General features: G+C 49.4%; 1 protein-coding gene across 1 annotated transcript in view; it reads left to right on the top strand.

Annotated features, from left to right (window-relative positions):
• LOC149330259 (homeobox protein OTX2-like) overlaps positions 1 to 23234 on the top strand; it is an 85655-nt gene that overhangs the window by 54253 nt on the left and 8168 nt on the right. Inside the window, exon 3 of the mRNA XM_089560858.1 lies at positions 22425 to 22585. Coding sequence (XP_089416984.1) covers positions 22425 to 22585 — 161 coding nt within the window. The remainder of the gene's footprint in view (positions 1 to 22424; positions 22586 to 23234) is intronic.

Here is a 23234-nt window from a genome sequence, read left to right as displayed (position 1 = left end):
TGTGGCAGTGTCGTTTCGGTGTGTGCACTGCATGCGCCAGAATGGAACGCGAGCATTTTTGTGCGCTATTCTTCAAAGAGGTAGCGCGACATCAATTTGTAACCAATTCGTGAACACTGTAGGCTTTCCCGTGTGTCTCGTTGCAGTGGCCTCAAATGCAACATTGTAGATATCGTTGATGGTTACGAAAAAAGCGACGACAGTGGCAACGTGTATACGGTCGGAAAACAGCCCTCTGCTGTTGTGAGCATGGTTCACTTGGAACCTAAGAAACGGAAAATGCTGCTCCTGCATGTGCAGCATGGTTTATTGGGCTTGAGACACCTGCCACCAACGAGCGTAAAATGTGCACACACCAAGGCTCGAGTACAAGGCTGGTTGTAGAGTTATCGGCACACAACACCCCCAATTCAGGGAACGTTTGACAAGTGTTATGAATACGCTGAACCTTTAACTCATCCTGTCCCGTTTCATCCTATAACGAATAGAGAAGACAAAAGAGGCGAGGAATGATCAAATCGGTTTTTATAGATTAAAGCTCCCCTACACTGCGGCGTGCCTTCGATGAGGGCTCGGTGTTGAGTATCACAGACCACGTGTGAAACGCTTTTATTATTTGTGTCCGTTATCGCAGACCCTGATTTTTCTCAGAGGTCTTATATAGCTACTCATTTCAAACGCGTTCAGCGGATACCAAAGAGCCAATTTTCGAGTCTCAACAATGTCTCATGATCCACGCGTTAGGGTCGTATGTATATGTCCGGATATCAACGTCTTGTTTTTATTGGGTTTAAAGGGTATAACGTCCCAAAGCGACTCAGGCTATGAGGGACGCCGTAGTGAAGGGCTTCATTATACTTGGACCATTACTGTCGGTGGTGCTTTTGCTGTCACTGCTAGATTCGTTGTACTGGCGCTGCAGTTTCTACTGCAATACCACCACTACGACCAGTGCTTGCCATGGAATGCTTCTTTCTGTCCCTGCGATGCTATCTTTCCTGTCTCCGGCACTCGCGCACGCCTTGGCAGGACGTCAACGCTGCCCACTGTAGCTGCTGTAGCACGACCCAAAGGAGGCGACGACCCTCCTTGAAATACCTCCCCCGCCACCAGACGACGGCCGTGGCGAGATGTTTGAACGGGAGTCCGAAAAACTGCGGCCATTTTTCCTAGCATGGCGGTCCGTCCCCGCGGGATATTTAGACACGCTGATTGAGACTTGACAAGCGTGCCTATGCGTGCGCGTAGCCTTTCTGCGTAGCCTTTCTGCTACACTTTCTGCTCGGTCTCGTCGCTTGGTGGCGCGACGGTGAGGTCCAGTGTGTCGGCCCCGGTGGGGGCGTGCGGTGCGCCCCTCGTGCCCGGTCATCATCGACGGCGTGCCGCGGCCCATTGTGTTCGTGTTTCGGACGGCGGAAACCGAGATGGACACAGGCACATGTGTGGTGTGTGTGTGCACAGCGACAGTCGGGGATGGAAAAAGAAGGAACGAGGGAGACCATTGTGATCCGCGCAGCTTGTGGCCGTGTCTGTCAAGATTCCGTCAGACGCTTCGAGACCTCCTCGGAGCTTTGCAGGCAGCGGAGGCAATGACGCGGGTGGGGTGTTTGCAACCACTGGTTCTGTTGTGTGAGGAGGGCGCGAACACCGTGACTGTGCTTGATGGAAACCCGTTCCGTTCCGAGGGGACTGCGAGTCTGGGTTCGCCTGTGAGGCCCTTGGATACGGATTGTTGGAGCGCTCGATGCAGTGGTGCATGCCAGTAAACCGTAAAAAAATGCTCGAAGAAAAGCGATGGAATTGGAGGAAGAAGGGGCTGGTGACGTGGTTTGATGCCTGAACGCTCGGCCTGGGATCAATGTCATTTGCGCAAATAGCTCAAAACCAGTCAAAATAGGGCTGGCCGGCGTACGTGAAATTACAGCGCTGGCGCACTCTTCAACTACAAGGCCGTTCTCGCACGTACAAGTATGTATATCCTGCGGCAAACTATCGCCCCCCCCCCCCCCCCCATAAAAATAATAATAATCAAATTGACATATCACCAGGGTCATGCATGGACTGCAAGCTCGTTTTCTGTTCGATCTGTGTTTGGCGAAAAATGACTCTAGTTGCTTTTCCATGTACAGTCTTTGCCAAAAGTAACCAGGCTGCACGGTTTGCTTCTCAGTCGTATAGTAAAGCTATTATGCCAGCCGTCAAGCTCTAAATCTAAATCTAAGAACTTTTTGATCGTTAGGGAAGCCGTAAGGTCTCTCTCTGCTATACGAATGAGAAGCAGACCATGCAGCCTGGTTACTTGTGGCAAAGGCGGTACCTATAGGCACCCTGCGCATCTAACTCAAGCGCGACGCGCGCGCCACTGGCGGCGGCGCGCGCGTCCCTGTCAGGAAGGCGGGGGCAGTCCGACAGCTCCCGCTGTGTTGCGCGCGCTGTCGCGAAGCAGTTGTACGCCTCCTTCTCGAGCACAAAATGGCACATAACAACAGCAGGACACATTGCTGTGTTGTAGGATGCAATAATACATATATAAATTCGCCTCGGACAAGCTTTTATGGATTTTCCAGCTTGACATTTGACACGGCCCACCCTTCGCGACGGGCAACACGCGCGCGCGGTTTCTGGTCAAACAACGGTCAAACCCGTGCGGAATGCGCTTGCTTGACTCGTGCATTACCTCCTAGACAGGTTTTTGAGTCATGGCAAATTCAGCAGACTCGGAGGAATCCTAATGGCTCTCTGGGAACCCTTCCCTCTTCTTGCACCCACGATTTCCGGTCACTGATTTGGCTGTCAACAATATGTAAGCTTAAAAAGCCACGCCGAAACTCGCCCGCAGTCACACCTGAAGGAGCCCAAACTTTGCGCAGTAAAGAATCGTTTCCCTTAGTTCCAGTTATGCGCGGAATCCTTGCTCGCTTCCACTGCGCCTTGTCGTCCAGCGTCTTTTTCGACAGTTAAAGACACTTTTTAAGGGGAAATGGCAACATGTTCCTGATAAATCTTTGCTCCACATCTGAAGCACTGGGTGATAATTTTCTACAATAAACATATATCTAAATGTCGAATATTCAGGACACTTGACATTAAACAAAGCTTGAAATGAAATTCCGCTTCTTGAGCACAAGCTTTCGGCAAGAATCCTGCATCAATTAGCTGGGATACTCCTTTTTTTGCAGAATCCAAATCAAACAGTTTGACGTTATCCGCATGACTTTCAGTGCGCACACCGAAGGTGCGGCAAAAGAGAGTGTTATGAAGTCAGGTTTGCGTCGTTCGCTCAAAAACTGGAGTTTCCTAATTACCTCCAATGCTATGCCGCCTGGTCGTCTTTGAAAGTTTAGGGCAAGCCTTTTTAAATGCAGGAACACCCCAGGCTTGCTGGCGGCTCGTTTTGGAGAGCGTTTATTACCGCTCCAAAAACACAGCAACGGCAGCAGCGGGTTTACATTTGCCTGCCTTGCAACTGCAATTCGCGGCAACAAGCTATCTACTGGAAGATAGCTACATAAAAAAAAAAACTCAGTGAGAGTGCAGCGCTGACAGGCATTATATAGAAATATTTCTTAGCGTTAATTTGATCGTTTTCGGTGGCGCAGTGATGCTTGTCTGCGCAATGCACCGAGCTGCTACTTCGCTGCCGTCGCACGACACCACCTCTTTCACATAGTGTACACGGCCTGCTTCAAAAAGCTTCGTTCCTTTCCTGACCTTCACTCCTCGAAAGAATTTTTCACCCTCATGAATGGATAGGTCGAAATCCCGCCTCCACGAACAGCGGCAGCCGCTAGCAGACGCCATCCCTTCGCCGTAGCGGGGCGAGCCTTCCTGACAGGGACGAGAAACTGGCCGCGCGGGGGAGCTGAACGCAGCCTCGACGGTGGCGGTGCCTGGCGGGTGCAGGGTGCCTATACACGTCAAACAAAACTCTGTACATTCTGTGCGATGAACATCTCTGTGAACTTAGATGAGCGCCGACTCTGGAGTTAAATGGCGTTTAGGGGAACCAAAGGGGCTGCGTCACTTTTCATACCGTTTCCATTAGCTTACTAGATCGTTGAAGATGTACCAGCTTGCGGCGTAGGAACCCCCCAGGATAGCGCATATAAAGCCACGCCCGCGGAGCAAGACTCCCAATCCGTGGGCAGGTATTACTGTCTGGGAGTTCGTTACGTAAAGCACCCGATCCCCCCTCTTTTTGTTGCCTTTGGCACCCTTTATCCGATAAGTACGTTTCTAGTTCTAAAATCGCGCGTCACAAATGTGCAGGCAGCTCACCGTGACAGGCAGCGAACACTAACAGATTTGCAAATCTGTTAGCAACCATCTGTTTGCCCGGTCTCCAGTGCAAAACAGCGACCTTCTCCCTTTTGCGCTTCCCCCGACCTCCCGCCTCCTTTGTGCTCGCGATGCCTATTCGTATGCGGAAGTTACTTTGGCATAAGAGATATGCACCGGGCTAGCAGTGCTTGACCACACTCCATGGGTGACGGTGTATTTTCCATATCATCGCCACCTTTTGTGCTGCGGGTATGCGGAGACGATACTCGAGGAAAAAAAGGAACACTCTCAAGCTATCCTTCTCCCAGTTTTCCTTTCGCTTGGCGTATCATTCCTGTGAGACGAGAGTATGTGCAGTGACAGGACGCGGCTGTGACCAGAGGGTCCCAAGTGGCGTGTACTAGGTACGCAGCCAGCGAACCCTCGAAGGACTGGTCTTCCTTCCAAGAGGCGTCCAGAAGGACCCATCGTGCACTCGATCAAGAGGGTCCGCACACTGCGCCAAGGGTCCGCGCCATGGCGTTAGTACCACGGGGAGTTGGGTGTCGACAGCTCGCGGTTCCATTGGCCGAGCCCGGCGCGGTATCGACCGGGAGGCGGGCGACTGCCTGCAAGCTCCGGGAGAGGGCGCGGCGGGAGCGCCGCCCCGCTGTGCGCTACGCGTAATCCGGACCACGGTCATGGCGCGGCGGGCCCCGAGTCGTAGGCGCTGTTGGAAGCGAGATCCCATCGACCCGCCTGCCGCCCCTGCTGCGTCGGCATGCAGCGACTCCCTTAGCCCGCCTTACCCTATTTGACCGCTCCCCAACTGCACATCTGGCCGCGTCGGTTTGAGGAAAAGGCTCGGGCTCAATCCCGAAAGCCACGCTTTCTATCGGGAGCGGACGGACGCTGGAGTGGCTGGGACTGATATGGCCGGATGGAAATGATGTAGCGGCTGACGTTGTGTTGATTATAAGATCTTTGCGTGACCAAAGCAACACCGCAGTTTTATATGAGAAGGCGTTTTTGCATATGCATATAGTATCCATCTAAACGCGCAGCCGTCGAGTCCGAGAGCTAACCCGTTAACTCGTTCTCAGCAACCGACTGCTTCAGTATAACTAAGTCATTGCGGCGGATATCTGATGCTATTGATGACGAAGACCATTTTCAAAGGAGAGGCGCCTAGTTTGGTTTCATTTTAACGAACATCGCCAAAGGCGAAACGAACCACAAATATGACAGCGAACGTTTCTTCTCTTTCGCACTGATTGCTTGATACCTTTTATCGATCCACCTAGTTTGAGAGAAGCGCTGCAACAAATCTTGGTTGTGTTATCTTTTTCTTCCCTCATAGAGTCGATCGATGCAATCATGGGTTTTCTATTCTAGTTTTCCTCCACACACTGCACCTCTGTAACCTCTTTTAACGGGGCTGTGAAAGTGCATTGAAGAGGATGGCGTTCGGACCAGTGATTGTGTTATGAACTATTGAAAGTACCTAAGTTTTACTTCTTCTGATTCTCATGTCAGCTGGACTGAACAAATAGAGCCCGCCCATGCGTACTGCTTTCAGCCCATTATGTGCAGTTTCTTCATCAATGGGCATTAAGACAAGTGGGCTGTTCCTTACTTTTCTTTGTCTTAGCATTTCTGATGACTGCAGGCAGGCCCACTGTTTGCATCTGGCGCAACGCAAGGGGTTAAAAATGGCAGCTCCCAAGCAAGTCCATGCTACGTTTCTGTTACAAGCTCATTGGCTGCGCATCATTCGCATGCGCGGCTTTCTTGCAGCTAGCGCCCTCTCTGGGCAAATATCGCGAAACTGAGTGGGGGAATATTGTAACCTTTTAATTAAAAAAAAAACTATAGTACCGAGTTATTCTGGGCCAACTGCGTGATAATCGTGGCCGGATCTACCACCTCGCTGCAAAATCTGGCCTATCAAATGATTCTTGCGCTCTCATCAACTATTTCCGATGGGCGCAGAAAATCAGTGGGATGTGCCGGACATTTGAAATTCCCGCGGTGATTTTGAGTTTTCAGCGCCACGAAGCTTGTGGTGGCAGTCGTGCGAACTAGATTAATTTGCGCAGGTTTCTTAGTCTTGCTTTACGAGGAAGAACGCGAGTAGCGAAAGAGAGAAAACCAGTCTCGACTGTGTAGAGTCAGAAAGGTGGTGGAAATGAATCGGAAGGAGCGTAATGTTTGAAGCCTGCAAGCGAGTGCGCATTTTTAAAGAGGAAATGTTCACTTGACTACTATGGAAGAGCTCCCGCTTGTATTTCAATTGCCCCGTGTACTTGTCGAGAAGAGAGTATGAGCGTTTTTTGCATACAAATAAAAATAACGCAACCGCCGATATTTTTACTGGACAGCTCAGATTTAGGGTGATACTCATTTCACGAGAAACTGGAATCGTCTTTTTATGAACGTGTTCTCATTTGCATCTTGGGAGAGCACACAGTGGGCACTTCTTCACTGGGTTTCAGTATTCCGAGCAAAGCGCGTCGAACAGGCGCCTGTTATTATAGTTCCTGTGATCTGCGCGATATAGTTTCAAGGATTGGCGTGCGCGTTACGGGTGGTTTCAAATTCGCATCCTCTGCCGAACAGTCAACATCATGCGCGACCAGAGTTTTATCTACAGCTGTGTTATGAAGCTCATGGGGTACATGCGATATCCTGGAAAGGGGGATAATGAATGCAGGTGTGTTATCCCCTCTCCTGGACACTCACCTCCAATAAGCCCTTTCTAGCGCCAGCTGAAGACACACTATCCCCGTAAATTTCTTCACATCATATTTGCACCTAATCCTCTTTAGTCTCCTTCTACGTTAATCTCTTTGTATACATTACGCTGTACACACCATTGCTTATCTATGGCCTTACGTCTTCAGTCCATGTCGTCGTCTTCTTGATTTTTTTTTGTCATTAAGGATATCAACTTGTATTTGTTCCTGTAATGCACGCTGATCGCTTTCTATCATTTTAACATTACTTCTATTCCTTTCCGCGACTTGTTGCGCTGCGCTATCGTAGATAACTATCATTGCTAATGTCTGCGGCCTTGCACTATCGAGGCTCTGGTTTCTGGTTACCTTTTTGCTTTTGACCAAGTCTGCGCGTGATTATAGGTTCATTTGAATCATTCCTTGTCGTTGAGGCTTGCCAACTGCGACGCAGCGACAGACATCTGGGTGCATTCACTTAATACACTTTCATCCACAACACTGGTGACCGCGATGTAAAACGGCAGCTTCAACTCGGAAAAGACCACACGCTTCTTCACTGGGCATCTCTTTCGAAAATCGTTCGTTTCATGCCGGTGCTCCACGACAGGGAAACGTTCGAAGGCCCGAAGCACGACGTTCGCTCCGATGACCGGGCGTGACTTGGAGCATTCAGTTTCAGTTAAGTGTCCGGGAACAACGGCATCAAGACAACTATCGCATATAGAAAATAACAAAAGAAAACGAGCAAAGAAAACGCCTCATTCGCACGCCTACATACGTCTTCTGGAGCATAGGGCGTCTTTGTGGCTGTAAGTGCCAAGACTCGAAGAGAACTGTAACTTTGCACCTGTAACACCAAGTGAACTGTTCAACCCCCCCTCCCCCACAAACTTGCCCCACAACCACCCCGCACTAAGGCGCTGGAAAACGGCCTCGGCGTGTTGTGTGTGTGTGCGACCTGTCCAAGCCACCACAGTCGGCGTGCACCTGTGGTGATGGTTGCGGTCGTGGCTGTGGTGATGTGCGCGGTTTCCCCTCTGTCGGGCCAAGCGCGTAAAAAAGTTGCACCGTGAGCGCGCATCTCCATGGCTCGGAAGCCGCGTAAAAACAGCGGGCGACCCCCTTTACGACGCTAGCATCAGCAGCGCCCCGCCGCGGCGGCCCGCACCATAAAAGAACGGCGCCGCCAACGCCGCCACCGCGGCAGCTCACGACGCAGTTGTAAACTGCGCGCGCGCGCCCTGACGCAATAACGCTCTGCGCGGCGCCGCAAAAGCTCTCGCAGTTTCGTCGACTGCGTCGCGCGCCCGGCAACATCCGGCATTGTTTCTTCTTCTTGTTGTTTCCTAAAACTTCTTGTCCGTACCGGAGTGCCGGGGTCCTCCTCCTATGCCTGTCATTGATGCATGACTTGTGCCCAGAAGAAGCGCTGTCGAAGACTTTTTTCTTCGTCTGCATGCCGCTGCGTCTCCGGCTTGACGCGTGTATGTACCGTATACGCGGGCTGTTACAGCCGCGGCGCTTGTGTAGAAAGCGGCGGTGCGGGAGCGTCCAACAGTGATGGATCCTCGAGATCCACCATGCATTGATGACAGAGCGCCGAAGTGCCGGGTGAGACACTTTGCATGGCTTACGTGCGGGCTGCCTGTGTATCCCCTGTCTCTTCGCCGGAGAGGGAGTGTGGCTTGCAGGCCGGTGCCTTACCTGAGCCAGACGGGGGTCTCGGTGAAGACCGCTGTACGAGGAAAAAGAAGACAGTACAGCGGTTACTCTTTCAGGCGGTAACGAATTCCGTGCTTCTGGCGGCGGTGTTGCCTTTATTTTTGTGCGATGCAGAAGCCAAACGAGAGAAAGTCACGAAAGACTGTCGCGGGGATCCCCTTGAAGGCGCGTGTCCGTGCTGAGTTCTTCATGGCTGCCGACGTCTTCTCGACGATTTTGTATGCGTTCACGTGATTTCTACGTGAGGCGTGTGTTAAACGGCGAGGTATGTCGCGTTACTGGCCGCTTTGCTGGTGAGAAAGCTTTTCGTTAGAAAGATATAGCGTGCATGCCATCTCCGCTTGCCGTCATCGCGTGTGTAATTTCCGTTACCGATAGCTGTGTGCGGCACGTATGTCAGTTCTCGAAAGGAGGAGCTACGGTAGGCTCTAACGTTCTATAGTTTTATCCCTGCAGTCTTTTACCAGTTTAGAGGCCCCTGTTAACTCATTGTTAAAGACATGCAGGACAAATGCTTATATTTGCTTTACAGCGCGCATACGTATACTGTTCTCCGAGTGCGCGTTATATCGAGGGTCATCCAGCATGGGTATAGCGTTCCCGCTACATCGTATACGTGCTCATATATGTACCTGTGCTGCAGTAATTCCGTGGTACTCTATAGACATTGTGTAGTGTTTTTGGTGACCATGTGCAGTTCTCGGTAGTTGGTGCACGAGTAACCAACGCAGGCGTTCAGTGAACCAGACGGAGATTTCAGTCGATTGGTGGCTTTTACACTGCACGCTTATTCTGAACAAATAACCGTTTAGGGGTTGCCAGATTATTTTCGAGTTTCTTCAGGAACTCATCGGACAGGAACTTCTTTCCATCTATATATGCTCCATGCTTGTGCAGTGTGGTGAATGTAACGACCGGAAAGTAACAAGTTCTATTTCGTAATAGTTTAATTAATGCAACGACTGTGTTTTAAACCGTCGAAGATGTGCGTGAAGTTCTAATTAACGTTATCCCGTATTTCAGTCGTTTTAAATATAGCTCTAGCAATTTTACGCTCTGAATTAAACAAGCATGAATTAAGACTCCCGGTTAGCTCTGACCGCTTGAGTAGTGCTGGTTCCTTTGTGCTGTAAGAGCATACAGTAGCCCCCCCCCCCCCCCCCACCCCCACCCCCCTTTGTTTTTTCTGCCCTTAGTTCGCGTTGCATGAGACGTCTTTTCAAAAATTGCGAAAAAATTATTTTAGGGGCTGTACATCTTTCTTTTCTAAGCGCCCATGTTCATGGTCAGCTTTGGTGTTATTTCTATAATTGCGCTTTCGGACTCTGAATTCAGTGTGACAGGGTGCCGCTTAATGTCAGCAACATCGTGCCCGCAAGAGCAATGATGTACAGCCTTTGTCAAAAGTTAGGGGCCCAGAGGGTTTGCTTCCGAAGCACACTGTCTGGTTCGTAATGCATCTCCAGCGCTCCACATTCGCTGAACGTAAGATTTCTGGTCCTGCCTCCTCCAATGGGTAGGACTACCACGAATGTTACAGGAGTCCCACTGCGAGGCTTAAAAGCAAACCCCCTGGGCTCTAAACTTTTGACAAAGACTGTACCAAGGAAATTAACATCAATTTCATGGAACTCACATTTTTTTTTTTCTGATACGCGGAAGTTTCTTTTCCCTTTCCCTCCAATCTTTCATTGTGTGATGGAGAATACTGGGAATAAGAGAGGTGAACGTTTGGAGGAGCCTGAAAGATTGTCTGGAATATGTTTATGTGTTTACTAGATTGAAGCCTCGTCTATGATGTCGACGGAGCATTCTGTATTTGTTCCTCATATTCCTTTTGTTGTGTTAAGACGTCTGCCGAGGTCTGCCAACACTTCCAGAACTATCTGAAGTCAAGAGTTTGCCGGAAGCCCATCTTGTCGGGACGGTATATGTTACGAAAAATTGAACGGTGCTGACGAAAAGAATTGTGACATGACGTTTTGGCTCCCACACGCATGTCCAGCGTTCTTGGACCTCTTTAGTTTTGGCGCAACTGTTCAATATCGTAAGATATACTGTTATATATATTGATGGGAATGGTCTAGCTATCCGATCCGTATCAAAATCTTCCTTGTTTACAAAGGCTCCGGTGTGGGAGCCGAAACGTCATGTCCGCTTTCTTTTGGTCGGAACCGCTTGTTCTCCCAAAACTATGGGGAAAGTTTCTTCTAATCTGCGCGTTGTACGTATTCAGCTTTTCCCGCATGCTTCCATTTCGAACTGGTTTTGCAAACGCAATCAGACTCTGGCGCCGTAGTAAACAGTTGTCAGGCTGGCACTTTCATCGTATTCTTTTTCATTCCTTTTGCGTGTTTAGTTTAATTAGAATCAGTGAGCGCGCACCGTCAACCTACAACAAAAACAAGACGGCAATTATTTCCAAAACAAAAACGCATGAAAAACAAAAGGCCGTTAAACTGGTGTTATCGCGCCTAGGCGTGAAACGAACAACTTGCGCCGCATAAATGAAAGCGATCAAGGTCGATCAACGCGCTCCGTGGAGACCGTAAAAGTTTAAAAACCGGCGAAGTCGGCCTGTAATACTGCGGCCGCTACAAAAAAAATCTCTAGCGTATATCGATCGGTGCATTCGAAACGCCTCGCGCACTCGCACTGGTCCTGTTAGATTATATAGTCGCGGCGTTTGTTCGTGCTATTTTGAGGTATATATATATATATATATATATATATATATATATATATATATATATATATAGCTGCTTAAATATATATTATCACCTCAGAAGGGCCGAGCACCAGGCCTGAGGAAATCTTGTACCCAACAGAAAACCTGCGGGTGCCCGGTGGCAATGGGGATCGAACCCAGTACCTCCCGAATGCTACTTTTAATCATTCTTTCAGGTCAGAAATGCGTTATCCTACTAATTTCCTACTGATCAACAACATTCATTTAAAAGAAATTAAACATTCTGTTACGCTTTTCACACTCTCATATACACACACATATGTATATATACACACGTACTACATACATCGTTTAGATACCAGCTTGAGCACAGCGGAGTACAACTTTGGGAAAGGAGTGGACGCCGGTTTCGCTTGCAGCCTAATACGATTTTCAATTCCGGCGTTCATATTGAAAGGCAGAAGACTTTTTGATTAGGTTGTGTTGAGTCCGAATGTAAGCACGCAGAGATTGTTAACTGCCAGCAAGAGTTTCTGCCAAGATATACGCATCCAGCAACCGAACACTCCGGCCCTGTCCTTTTGGCAATAAGACCTTTATTTGAGTGACTTACGAGAAAAAAGCGTCTCCAAATCGCTCCAACTATACGCGGTCAGCGGTTACATCAAAGCAAAAAAATACGGCCTGCTTGTGAACCCTTCGATGTTTATTCCACTGGCTTGAAACTTATTTGACTACGCAGTATCGCATTCAGCGCAGATGCATATCAGCCGAACAAAAAAAAAGCGAATAGAATTATGCGCATATATACTCGCCGCTGCTCTTATTGTGCGCTTATATCGAATTCCCATCTCTGCGAACGGCACTCTGCGCTATAGCTCCTAGCTGGGCGGGAACCCAACGTTTTTTTGGCCGTTGGTGATAGAAGCCAGCTGCTTGGCTATGTATATGGTTTCCCAAAGGCTGGCTGATCTCCGAAACATACAAACACATGAGTACAGCCGCTCCATTTCGCTGGTGCTCCCTTGTTGAACGCAGGCGCAGACATATTGGCAGGGTATGAGCCATATCCAGTTATTCAATCAGTCGACGAGAGGAGGGGAGGCTTCTCCGCACAATGCCGGTTTTTCCTGTGGTGCCGACCCTGATGTCGACGACGGGACCGCGATGTTAACTCGCGATAACCATCTTGCGTTTGTCATTGCTATCTCTCTCTCTCTGAGCGCATCGTGTTCTTTGTAGTGCGTAGGGGAGGAAGCTTTGTGATTGCGAGAGCAGATCTGTTGTGTACATGTATGTATACGCACACTACGTAGCAGGTTTCTGCAAAGAGTATGCGTGCCGGGAAAAAAAAAATATAAATGTCATTGTTCTTCACAGAACATGTTAGGCTGGGGCTCCTGGATGAAATTGATGGCGACGTCGTGTACGTTCTCGAGCAATTATCTTTATTCATACGCCCACGACGTTGCCGTGTTCTCCATTTCCTCTGACCTCGTCAGTGATGCGTTTTAGAACAAAGGAAGCGCGGTCAGCGTCTCGGAAGGTCAAAACGAGAGGAAAACAGGCGAAACCGCGTATTGAGACTCCGGCGCATGATTTGAACAGACGAGGCGTGGAAGTTCTAAGCTGGACCACTGCGTACAAGTTTGCGGCTCTAAGCTGTTCATTGCATACGTTCGACTTGCCATTACATGCGAAGATTTCCCCGCTTTGTGTGGAAACGCGCGACTTTATCTTGCCCTTTGAGCGGAGCTCGGAGTCCTAGAGCGATGTAGATGGCGGTGGAGAAGCAAAGTAGATAAAATAAAGTAAAAATGGAAGGAACCTGCGACATTCAGCTTAAGTGAGGAAAGGTTCAAAATGGGCTCTGAGTGAACCGTGTGGGAACACTTGAGAAAGCCTTTATGCGGTCGCCAGCTCGCGTCGCATCAATTCAGCACTCCTTTCTCATTGTCACGAATCGCGAGTGTGTACATGCGTGCGCAAGTCAAGAGCGCAAACAAACCTTCGGCGTACCACCAAATACTCCAGGCATACAGCTCACGCCTACGCCGTGGTGACACTGGACGTCTCGAGTCTCAGACTGACAACATATTTGCTGTCCGGCTTTATCGTAAGCGGATTCCGTGCCTCCTCGTATCTATATCTCTACGAGATAGTTTTCGGGTGCAGCCTTACACACGATGTACTAAGGGACCTCTGAAGCTGCGTAAATGCGAACTCACTGCATCGTCCACCTCGGCACTCGCAGCGACATCTCGTGCGCCATACCATACGCGCCCGCCACCCAGCGTGCGTTTGTCCGCTCTGTTTAAGCAAGTGGTCGTGCACAAAAGGCCTTCCTTTAAGGCCTGCGAAAAGACGCGCATTGTAGTTCGCAAATGCGACATCTTTCACTGAGCGTCTGTCTAGTATGCGTGTTGAACTAAGCAAGTGCCGAGCACACAAAGCAACTGCGCCGGAGCTATAGCGGAGAACAGAAAAAAAAAAAAACGCACAGTGTGTCCACACATGCGGCGCTCCTAGGACGCACGTCTCCTCGAGAAGACGAAGAACGACGATGGCACGCGGTGAAAGAGGGCGAGGAGGTCTGCCACCCGGGCAGCATCCGCGGAGACGTCGGCGGGTCAACTACAGCTAGGTACACATGTGCGCGACGAGGCGTCGGCGTCTATCAGTACAGAGGCGCTCGTTTCATCCTGAAAGCGACGTGTTCTTGTGCACAGTTCACACACGCACGCACAACACTGCGACGTCCACGAACACCCCATTGTGTCTCTTCGGCAGCGCTCGCGGGGTCCCTAAGGGCGCGGAGAAAAGTTTTTTTCCGGACGGGGTTCCGGGGCCCCTAATTGGGGTTCGACGTGGGGCTGTAAGGACCCCCCCCCCCCCCCTCCTTACACTGGCAATGGCGGCTACGGCTACGGCTACAGCACCTTCTCCGCTCCCTGTTTGGCGCCGGTGAATGGGGGCGCGCAGATGCGTCCGCTGCTCACTTGGACAAAAGGGCGGATTATTACGGGGTCCCAGCGGATTAGGACCGTCGGCACAGGGGGGAGGGGTAGGGGGGGGGGGGGGGAAGAGTCGTTGGATACCGATATGGACACAAAGGAACAATTTTTCGGGGGCGCTCCCGGGGATTTGCGTCGGCCAACCGCCTTCATTATATCATACATGCCGATGGCTCTCGCCATGAATAGTTTCGGTTTCGGGCGAGCTTCGCCCGGTAGCTAGCTCGCTAGCTGGCTAGGTAGGTAGGTGGGTGGGTGGGTGGGTTGTGCAGTGGACGAGGGTGAGGAGGAAAAAACGGCCCGGGTCGCCGCGCCGCGTCTTTTCCCGCGACCGGCGGCGGGCTGATTTTTAATCCGCCCCGGGTGGGGTTATAATCCAGCCGGAGGGGAGGGAACGAAGGGGGGGGGCGCTCTTTCTTCCTCACTGTCGTCGTCGCCGCCGCCGGAGGATTACCGGCGGCGCTCGATAACAAGGCAGCGCCCTCCCTTCTAGTCTTCCCTTTCGCTCGTGGTGGGCGGCCCGCCGGAAGTTCGCGGCGCTGCGTCTCCCGACAGATGGCGTTGGCCGCACGGTCCGGTCCGCTTGGTGTCGCTGCTGCGCTGCGGGTGAAAAATGCGGGGTTCGTGGTTCTTGGCCGTGGGCGCGGTCTGCGATTGCTAGGCGTGTTGTGGTAGTGGAGCAACAGGTGCCTCGTATGAGGCGGTGATTGCAATTAGCATGCACCTGAGCCCAGCCATGGGGCTGCAAAGGAAACCCATGCTGCTATCTCCTATTTGCATCGAAGGATAAAAAAAAACATCCTATAGTTGCTGGAAATCAGAATTCTACATTTAAGGTTGATTTCTTCGCCTTGACATAACATTAACTGCATAAAGCTTTTCGTGCGAAGAAAGAGAGGAGGCTTGCTTGGAAAGAAAGTCTATCAGGTTGGACTGAGCTTTGATTGAGAAAACTGTGTAGCATTCTTTTGCAGTGGAACGCATGGGCTTCAGTTTCTCTCTTCTTTGAAGTGTTCTGAACCTCGGCGGATTACCATTTAAGCGCATTGCCTTATTGGCTGTTGTATACTATCTAAGTAGTCGACGGGAAACTTCGGCGTAAGAAAATCTGCTATTAAAAGATGCAGCCTCATTCATCGATCACACAACACAGGCGCGCGCTTCCAGCATGTATTCTGCGCATTACTTCTTGTTGTGGCTTTTGAAACTTGTTGGATTGGTTGGTTCCGCATTTTGATCAGTTGTGATGCAGAGCATCGACTTAACAGTTCTTGCAGATTGCAGTCTAATGTACTCGAAAAATATAGGAAGAAAAATAGCAAGCGCAGTATTTTCCCCGTAGCTACGCAATAAGTACCTCACTGAGATATAGGTTCGCGCTGAGTTTCATTTTGTCGCAAGTAGTCGCTTGCACTTCGGCGATAGCAGTGAATACTTGAAACCGGCTTGACCCTACCGGATAAGTACGTTGAGGTTGGAAGAAATGGGACCATTACAATTGAATATTTGGTCCCCTGAACTAAAATATTATTCTTCGGTTCTCATCCGTTCTATTTGTTTGAGTTTCTCCTTGGTGATTACACCTCATCCTGTTCAAAAATTAACGCTACAGTCGGATACGATTCAAGTTTGCGCCGCCGCGGTGGCTCAGTGGTTATGGTGCTCGGCTGCTGACCCAAAAGACGCGGGTTCGATACCGGCCGCGGCGGCTAGAATTTCTTTGGAGGAGAAATTCTAGAGGCCCGTGTACTGTGCGATGTCAGTGCACGTTAAAGAACCCCAGGTGGTCGAAATTTCCGGAGCCCTTCACTACGGCGTCTCTCATACCCTTAGTCGCTTTGGGACGTTAAACCCAAAAACCATAACCATAACCAAACCGATTCAAGTTTGCAGTGACCACCATACAGAAATCCTGTGACCAAAAGTAGTCCACTGCTTATAGCTTCTCTTGTTTGTTACCTGGACAAAGAGTTAACCGCCAGAAGAAGTCATAAGCTCAGCAGTTTTGAAGCCTCTAGTAGCCTCTAGTTGTAGCCTCTAATATAGGACGCCACAGGCCGTGCCCATTGTTACCATCTGCTGTTTTTTTTAAGTTGTAGTTTACTAATATACGGCGCCGCCGACCATGCCTATCGTTACCAGCTGCTGTTCTTTAAGTTAAGTTGTAGCTTTTTAAATACAGGACGCCGCTGACCATGCCCATTGTTACCGACTGCAGTTTCTTTTAAGTTGTATCTTACTAATATAGGACGCGATTGTTACCATTTTTTTTTAAGTTGTAGCTTACTAATATAAGACGCCGCGAACCGTGCCTATTGTTACCAAATGCTGTTTTTTATGTTGTCGCTTAGTAATATATGACGCCGCGGACCATTCCCCATTTGTTACCAAATGCTGTTTTTTGTGCTGTAGCTTACTAATATAGGAGGCCGCAGACCATGCCCATTGTTACCAAGTGCTTTTTTTTTTTTCATTGTAGCTTACTATACAGCCATTTGAGACATGACTTGTAACAACTGCGTTTTATACGCTGCTGTGTGATTCAGTAGACCGATGGCAGTCACGGTTCAGACAATCGACCTTCACCTAGTAGCTCTACTATTCAACCATGCACATCGCAGGGTCCCCGGAGTGTTTGTGCGTCGTATTATCCGCGGGAGTTCAGACGCGATTAGTCGACGGGCCATCTTCGGACTCCTCCGGGCGCGTGTCTAAAAGTGCAAGTTGATTCCGTGCAAAATCCCCCAGAGCCGATTGGCTCAGGAGCGGATTATCCGGATTGAAGTCTGTAGCGAGGAGATACGAGCCAAGCCGCAGATCCTATCTCGGCTATAGTAAATGCCTCCCCACGGGTGGTAGACGGCGATACCGCCGCCTTTCCCTCTTCTCTTCTTTCTCTCTCCCCTCTTTGTTCCCCTTTCCATTTTTCCTGCTGGAGTTGCAACGGGCCATTTTTTTTTCTTTTGGTCTCCAAGCGATACGTTAGTAGCGAACGTGCTCTATTACACGTACGGTATCGATGGCGTAACAGTTGCCCTCTTTGCGTGCGCGACTGTAAGAGAGATATGAATGCGATCGTGTTGAACCACATCCAACATTTCTGGACAAAAGCTTTTTTTGAACCGGAAAGAGTTTATGAAGACAGTTTTTTTCACGCATTATAAGATTTCACTATAACAATCAATACATCCGCAGATCTTCCTTCGACAGGCTTTCATTTTTTTTGCTATTAACGTTTTTTCCTATAATCAATAGCGTTATTTCACCATTGGTTTCCTATGGCGGTCTTAAATGCTCCATGCGAGAGATGAAAAAGTGTAGATTGCCTCGATGCATCGTTTCCTAGTAAGGTTTACTCACCAGTGACTCTAGTGAGGGTCTGTTTTCTCTTCGGGCATTTTTGTTTCCAATGCGGAAGTCGATTGTATCATACATATTACCATAAGTATTCAAACCAATATAAACAAGACAGAATCAGTTCTTGTGTGTCGAACTGAAATGACTGCGCAGTAACTTGGGCGAATTGGGGCAGCAGTCCTCCTTAGCGGTAACAACAATACGCAAGACAATCAATCGATGACATGAAACACTGCCCCGTGGATTTGATTTGGCAGGCAAAACGAGCATCCCATATAGCGACGGTGCTGATATATAGTTACGGAGCTGCGATACGCGACCATGTGTACGCATTCAGTTCGAAGCGCGATTCCGCAACGAAGCTAGTTTCCTCGACACGGCAAGAACAAAATGCGCTTCGCGCAAAAAAAAAAAAGAACAAAAAAGCGGAAGCGCAAACACAGCACTGCGCACCGCGCGCTCTGTTTGCGTCCCTTTCGTTGCGTTCTCTGCGGTCGCACCGTAACTCTTTGGCTCTAATGGGATTGCTTCTCTCCGTCTTTCTTCCGTTCTTTGCTTCCTTGTATCTCTCCTTGCTTTCTTTTTCGTCTCCTCACTTCGCTTCTTCTTTTTGCTCTTTCTTCCTTCTTTTCTGTTTGCCTTTCTTCCTGCCTTCGTTCTCTCCTTATTTTGTTTATTTCTTTCCTTCCTTCCGTCTCTGTTCTTCTTTCTTCCTTCTTCTTTCCTTTCTCCTTTCTTTGTTCATCTTTCCGTCCTTCCTTCTTTAGGCTTCGCGATACGCGTTCTCGCACTGCGGAGTCTCAGGAATTCAACCGGCGCGGTTTATTCTCCGGGGCGGAATCGGCGAAGGCAAGTTTGTCGCCGGGCGGACGGCGGCATCGAGCCAGTTTCTTTTCTTCGGCCTGTTTTGATGTTTATTTGTCCGTTTCGGCGGAAAAAAGAGACTGGTCGGCCGCGGCTCGCCGCCATGGGAGCGCGGCGCGCGAGAGAACGCTCTGGCGTCCGCGTCGCCGCCGCAGCCGCAGTGTCGCGTAGTTTACGCAACTGCACGCGCGACCGCGAGATGGCGGCCAAGATGAAAGGAACCCCGCGGCGGCGAGACTCTGGTGGCACAGCGGCGCGCATAGCTGGGTCCGCCGGTCAGCCAGCTGGGAGCGCGCGGCCGCGGTCGCCGCTGCACACACTACGTGCGTTCTCTCCACTGAGCTCTGGCACGCTTAAATAGAACTGTGCAGCAGTTTGAAGGCGAAGAACCGTGGAGCTGGTGCGGGCTATTAGGGGAAAGCTTGGACTCTGATGTGACGAATGGTCTTACTCTGCAAGGAAGACACCTGTGCGGGGATAGAACCCTGTGCTCAGGTAGAAACCTGTGCTCAGCTAGAAACCTGTGCTCAAGTAGAAACCTGTGCTCAGCTAGAAACCTGTGCTCAGCTAGAAACCTGTGCTCAGCTAGAAACTGTCCTCAGATAGTTACTGGTGCTTGGGTATAATCCTGTGCTCAGGCAGAAAGTTGTGCTCAGCTAGAAACCTGTGAACTTGTGCTCGGGTATAAGCTTGTGCTCAGGTAGAAACCCGGGCTCAGATAGTAGCACATGCTGAGATAGTAACTTGTTCGGAGATAGCTGCTTGTGTGGAGATAGCAGCTTGCGCAGAGATAGCAGCTTGCGCAGAGATAGCAACTTGTGCTGAGATAGTAACTTTTGCTTATGTAGTAACATGTGCGGATATAGAAACCTGTGCCCAGATAGAGACCTGTGCTCAGCTAGTAACTTATGCTGAGATACACTTGTGCGGCTCGTGCAGGTCAGTAATAAGAGCGATACAGCCCACAGTGACGGTGCCTCTTTGCACGATTAGCACCAAAGTGTGAAATTCACATCATAGTGAACAGGACCGTTGCGATAACGATTGAGTAATGAATTTTTACGCTCCAAAGCAAGACTGAAGGTATGCCTTGAGTAAACGCTATATAGCGCTTCAGATTAATTAATTAGAGGGCTTCAGATTAATTTTCGATCGCTTGCAGTGATCCGTTTCGCCACCACCGAAATACAGCCACCACGACCGCAGAATCGAACCTGCGAACTCACTCTGCCAGACGCCCGTGTTACGTACTTCGTGTAACCATGCTTTGCATCTAATAATTTGTAAGTTTGACAACAGTGCGATGTCTTCAATGACTCACTCGGGCCGTATGAGACTTTAAGGTGTATTTTTATAGAATAAGCACAAGTGTGCATCACCTACCAGTCCATATGGTGGCAGGTTATGTTGCGACACGCAGTGGAGACGGTTTCTTTGGAAACAACAAAAATGAATGCGCTGTACAAAAGTTGTGAATGCTTGAAACATGCTTTCTATCCCCTTTCATTATAGTTACTGCCTCATCATTTCTCGCAGTGTACAGTGAACGACGGTTTAGTGTACAAGCCGGCGACGTAGCGAACTCGTAGGAGGGTACGTGGTTTCGTAGGATTTCAGTGCATGTAATTCATATGAATAATTTGGGACAAGTTTGGTGCATACAAGGCTTCGAAATAACCCGAATAAATGACAACTCCCCAGACTAAGCACAGAGATGAGAACACAAAGCACTACCGAAACTAAACACTCTACTTGCTGTTTAACACTGTAATGATCGATTTATCGAGCCTCCTAACTTCGAAGGCGTTGCACCCATTTATCGAAGCGGAGCACGACCAGTCATTGTTTTCCGGCGACGGAGAGATCCTGAACGCGTGCGCGCTCGCACACTCAAGCGCGCTCCCGAGCACGTGGCGCCACCCGTCGGCGCCTTTGGGAAACCTGGAGAGGGGGGGGGGGGGGGGCAGTCGCCAGGCGCTGGCGCCCAACGTGGGGTGCTGCGTGAGCTGCTGGAGACCCAGCGGGACGGTGCGCGTTTATGACAAAAGGACGTAACATGAGAGCATAAAGGAAGCGTCACAGCGTGCGCGCGTTTCGGGGCATAAATTTGTCTCTCAGGCGACAATGGTGGTCTCGACGAGTGTGGCTGTTTAGTTTTGCGCAGCGGGCTGATAAGAGCAGCGTGAAGTGTGGGTGTGCGCTCGACTTTTATGTCAGCTTCTGAAATATTTCTGTATGATTTTTACGAGTTGGAGTTAAGGAACTTGAGCCACTCTGCTGACCGCTCGATTGTTCGGGGCGTGTTTGTGTTTTCAGGTGCGTGCATATACTTCAACTGTTTCGTGCATAGCGAATTCACAAGAACCATTCGTCCAGGAAATACTTGACGAGGAAATATGCCGTGGAGATATATTCTTCCTGCCGGACTACTTAAAATGGGCGGTACGCTGGCCACACGGCCGTCTCCGTGCGGTTGTGCCGTGATCATAATTTTGACAAGGTGGAGTTTGTCCGAAAGACGTTGTGCTTATCGCCTACATCCGAATTCGGCCACAGCAGGTCTGGGCGTTCAACTGGCTGCGTTGTGTTCAGAAGAGAATATTCTAAGCACTGAAACGCTGCGGCTGTTCTGAACGGGGCGTGGTCGCAGCGCTGAAACATTTGATTTTCTTGAATACAGCGCAGTTTCTCAACCTGGTCTGAAGCATTATTATTGCATACGGGTGTACGTTCAAAGGACATAACAATGGAACGTTCGAAACGTCGTCGTTGTTACTCAACTAGGTTTAGGGCTGCGCGTCGTGTCGAAAAGACCAGCAGTACTGTAGCAGGCCATGAAATATTTGCAGTTCGTGTCCGAATGCATATCGCGCTGTTAGGTACGCTGGACCCTAGCTGGACAGTGGACCGCTTCTTGGCAGTTGTATTCAAGTGCACAGTTCCATACATCCTCATTTTAAAAAAGAACCATTGGATTGTCCCTTTATTTATGCGCCAGTCACTCACTGGACTCATACGGTTAATTATGACTCTGCAGGTCTGCCGTTTCGTACATCTCATCGCCTTTTTTTTGGACGCATTCTCGCATCGCCAATTCAGATAACCATTCGGACTTGTGCCGTTGCACGTATCAAAGTATGTTAGTGCTTGTCAACGCTGGATTACATTCACGCTTATCAAGAATCCATCACTGTAGGCGGCACGCCCTTACAAAAAAAAATTAATTTAGACAGTCTATAGATCGTCCATCGACTTCTGTCTATAAAGTATATAGAATATTTATAGACAAATCTTAAGAGAACAGTCTATAGGCAGTGCAAATGCTATAGACAGTCTATAGATTTATGACCATACACTTTTAGTAGACTTTTGTCTATTGGTAGTCTATAGATTTAGAATAGACAAAAAGAAATATCTGCAGGAAGGCAGTAGAGCCTATAAGAAGTCTATAGACTGTCTGTAGACCATTTTTATAAGGGCGGGTCAAGTTATTTGCAGTACATGATGCTTAGTGTTCAGTTGCTTACTAGACCTCTTATAAAGCCCAAATGACATAGATGACTTTAGCTGCGCCGGTTCCTCCCAGCTAGCGCTAAGACCACTCTCGCGACCGGCTTATCCTTTACTGAAGCCGACTGAACAGTATCCAGCCTCCTCACCTGCGGTCAATGCCGGGCGCTCTAGTGTACTCTCTTGTAAGAGAATCACGGTGCTAAATGACGCGTGGTCACTGACGCCGTCGTCGATATGTTTCTAACCACCGCTTCCCGAACTGTGCAGCGACCGGACCTGCTCCGCGCAAGCAACGCCGCGAGAGGACCACGTTCACGAGGGCCCAGCTGGACGTCCTCGAGGCCCTGTTCAGCAAGACCCGCTACCCGGACATCTTTATGCGGGAGGAGGTGGCCCTCAAGATCAACCTTCCGGAATCCAGGGTCCAGGTAAGCGATGCCCTCCTTTCGCTTTTTTTCCTTTGCAGCCGTGCCGAGACATGGTCGTTCTTTCTGAATGCGTGTATAGGTAGCCCATCCTAGCTTTACTATGTATACGCGGTAAATCACGTGTCTGTGCACTGTATACAAAACAAAAAAAGGGATTAGAAACGAGTCAAACCACTTAATTCTTAATCCCCATTTAAAAGGTTGATCCCGAAATGAACAGAGGAGGTCACGGGGGAAAGTAGTCATGCATAGTGCTTAGAGGAGTCATTCACAGGGCTTTCTAAATGAAAGCATTTTATACGGAGGGAGGTCTTAATATTAAAAAGTATGAAAAACTTGCCACATATACGATGCTTTTTGCTAGGCTCGGTAACTATACGTCTTCCCGAAGTCTACATCGTGTATAAGCTTTCTGTGATCATCTTTTTCGCTGTGGTGCCAGAGGTGATTAAGAATTAAAACGCCTCGAATTTTGATTCACTATACCTTTTTTTGTGGAGTGTGCGACACATCTACACAGTGAAGTTTTAAGGCGAAAGCCTTTAATGCCTCATCGTTGTAAGCAGCAGTTGTCGACAGAAAATGTCACGCTTTTCAATTGGTCGAAACGGCCGTGACGTCACAGTGCGCGAATTTCAAACGGGGCCAA

Source organism: Amblyomma mixtum, chromosome 9 (genome assembly GCF_055824585.1).
Source record: "Amblyomma mixtum isolate Tamu chromosome 9, ASM5582458v1, whole genome shotgun sequence".
Classification (NCBI taxonomy): Eukaryota; Metazoa; Arthropoda; class Arachnida; order Ixodida; family Ixodidae; genus Amblyomma; species Amblyomma mixtum.
This window is presented reverse-complemented; position numbering and strand designations above follow the sequence as displayed.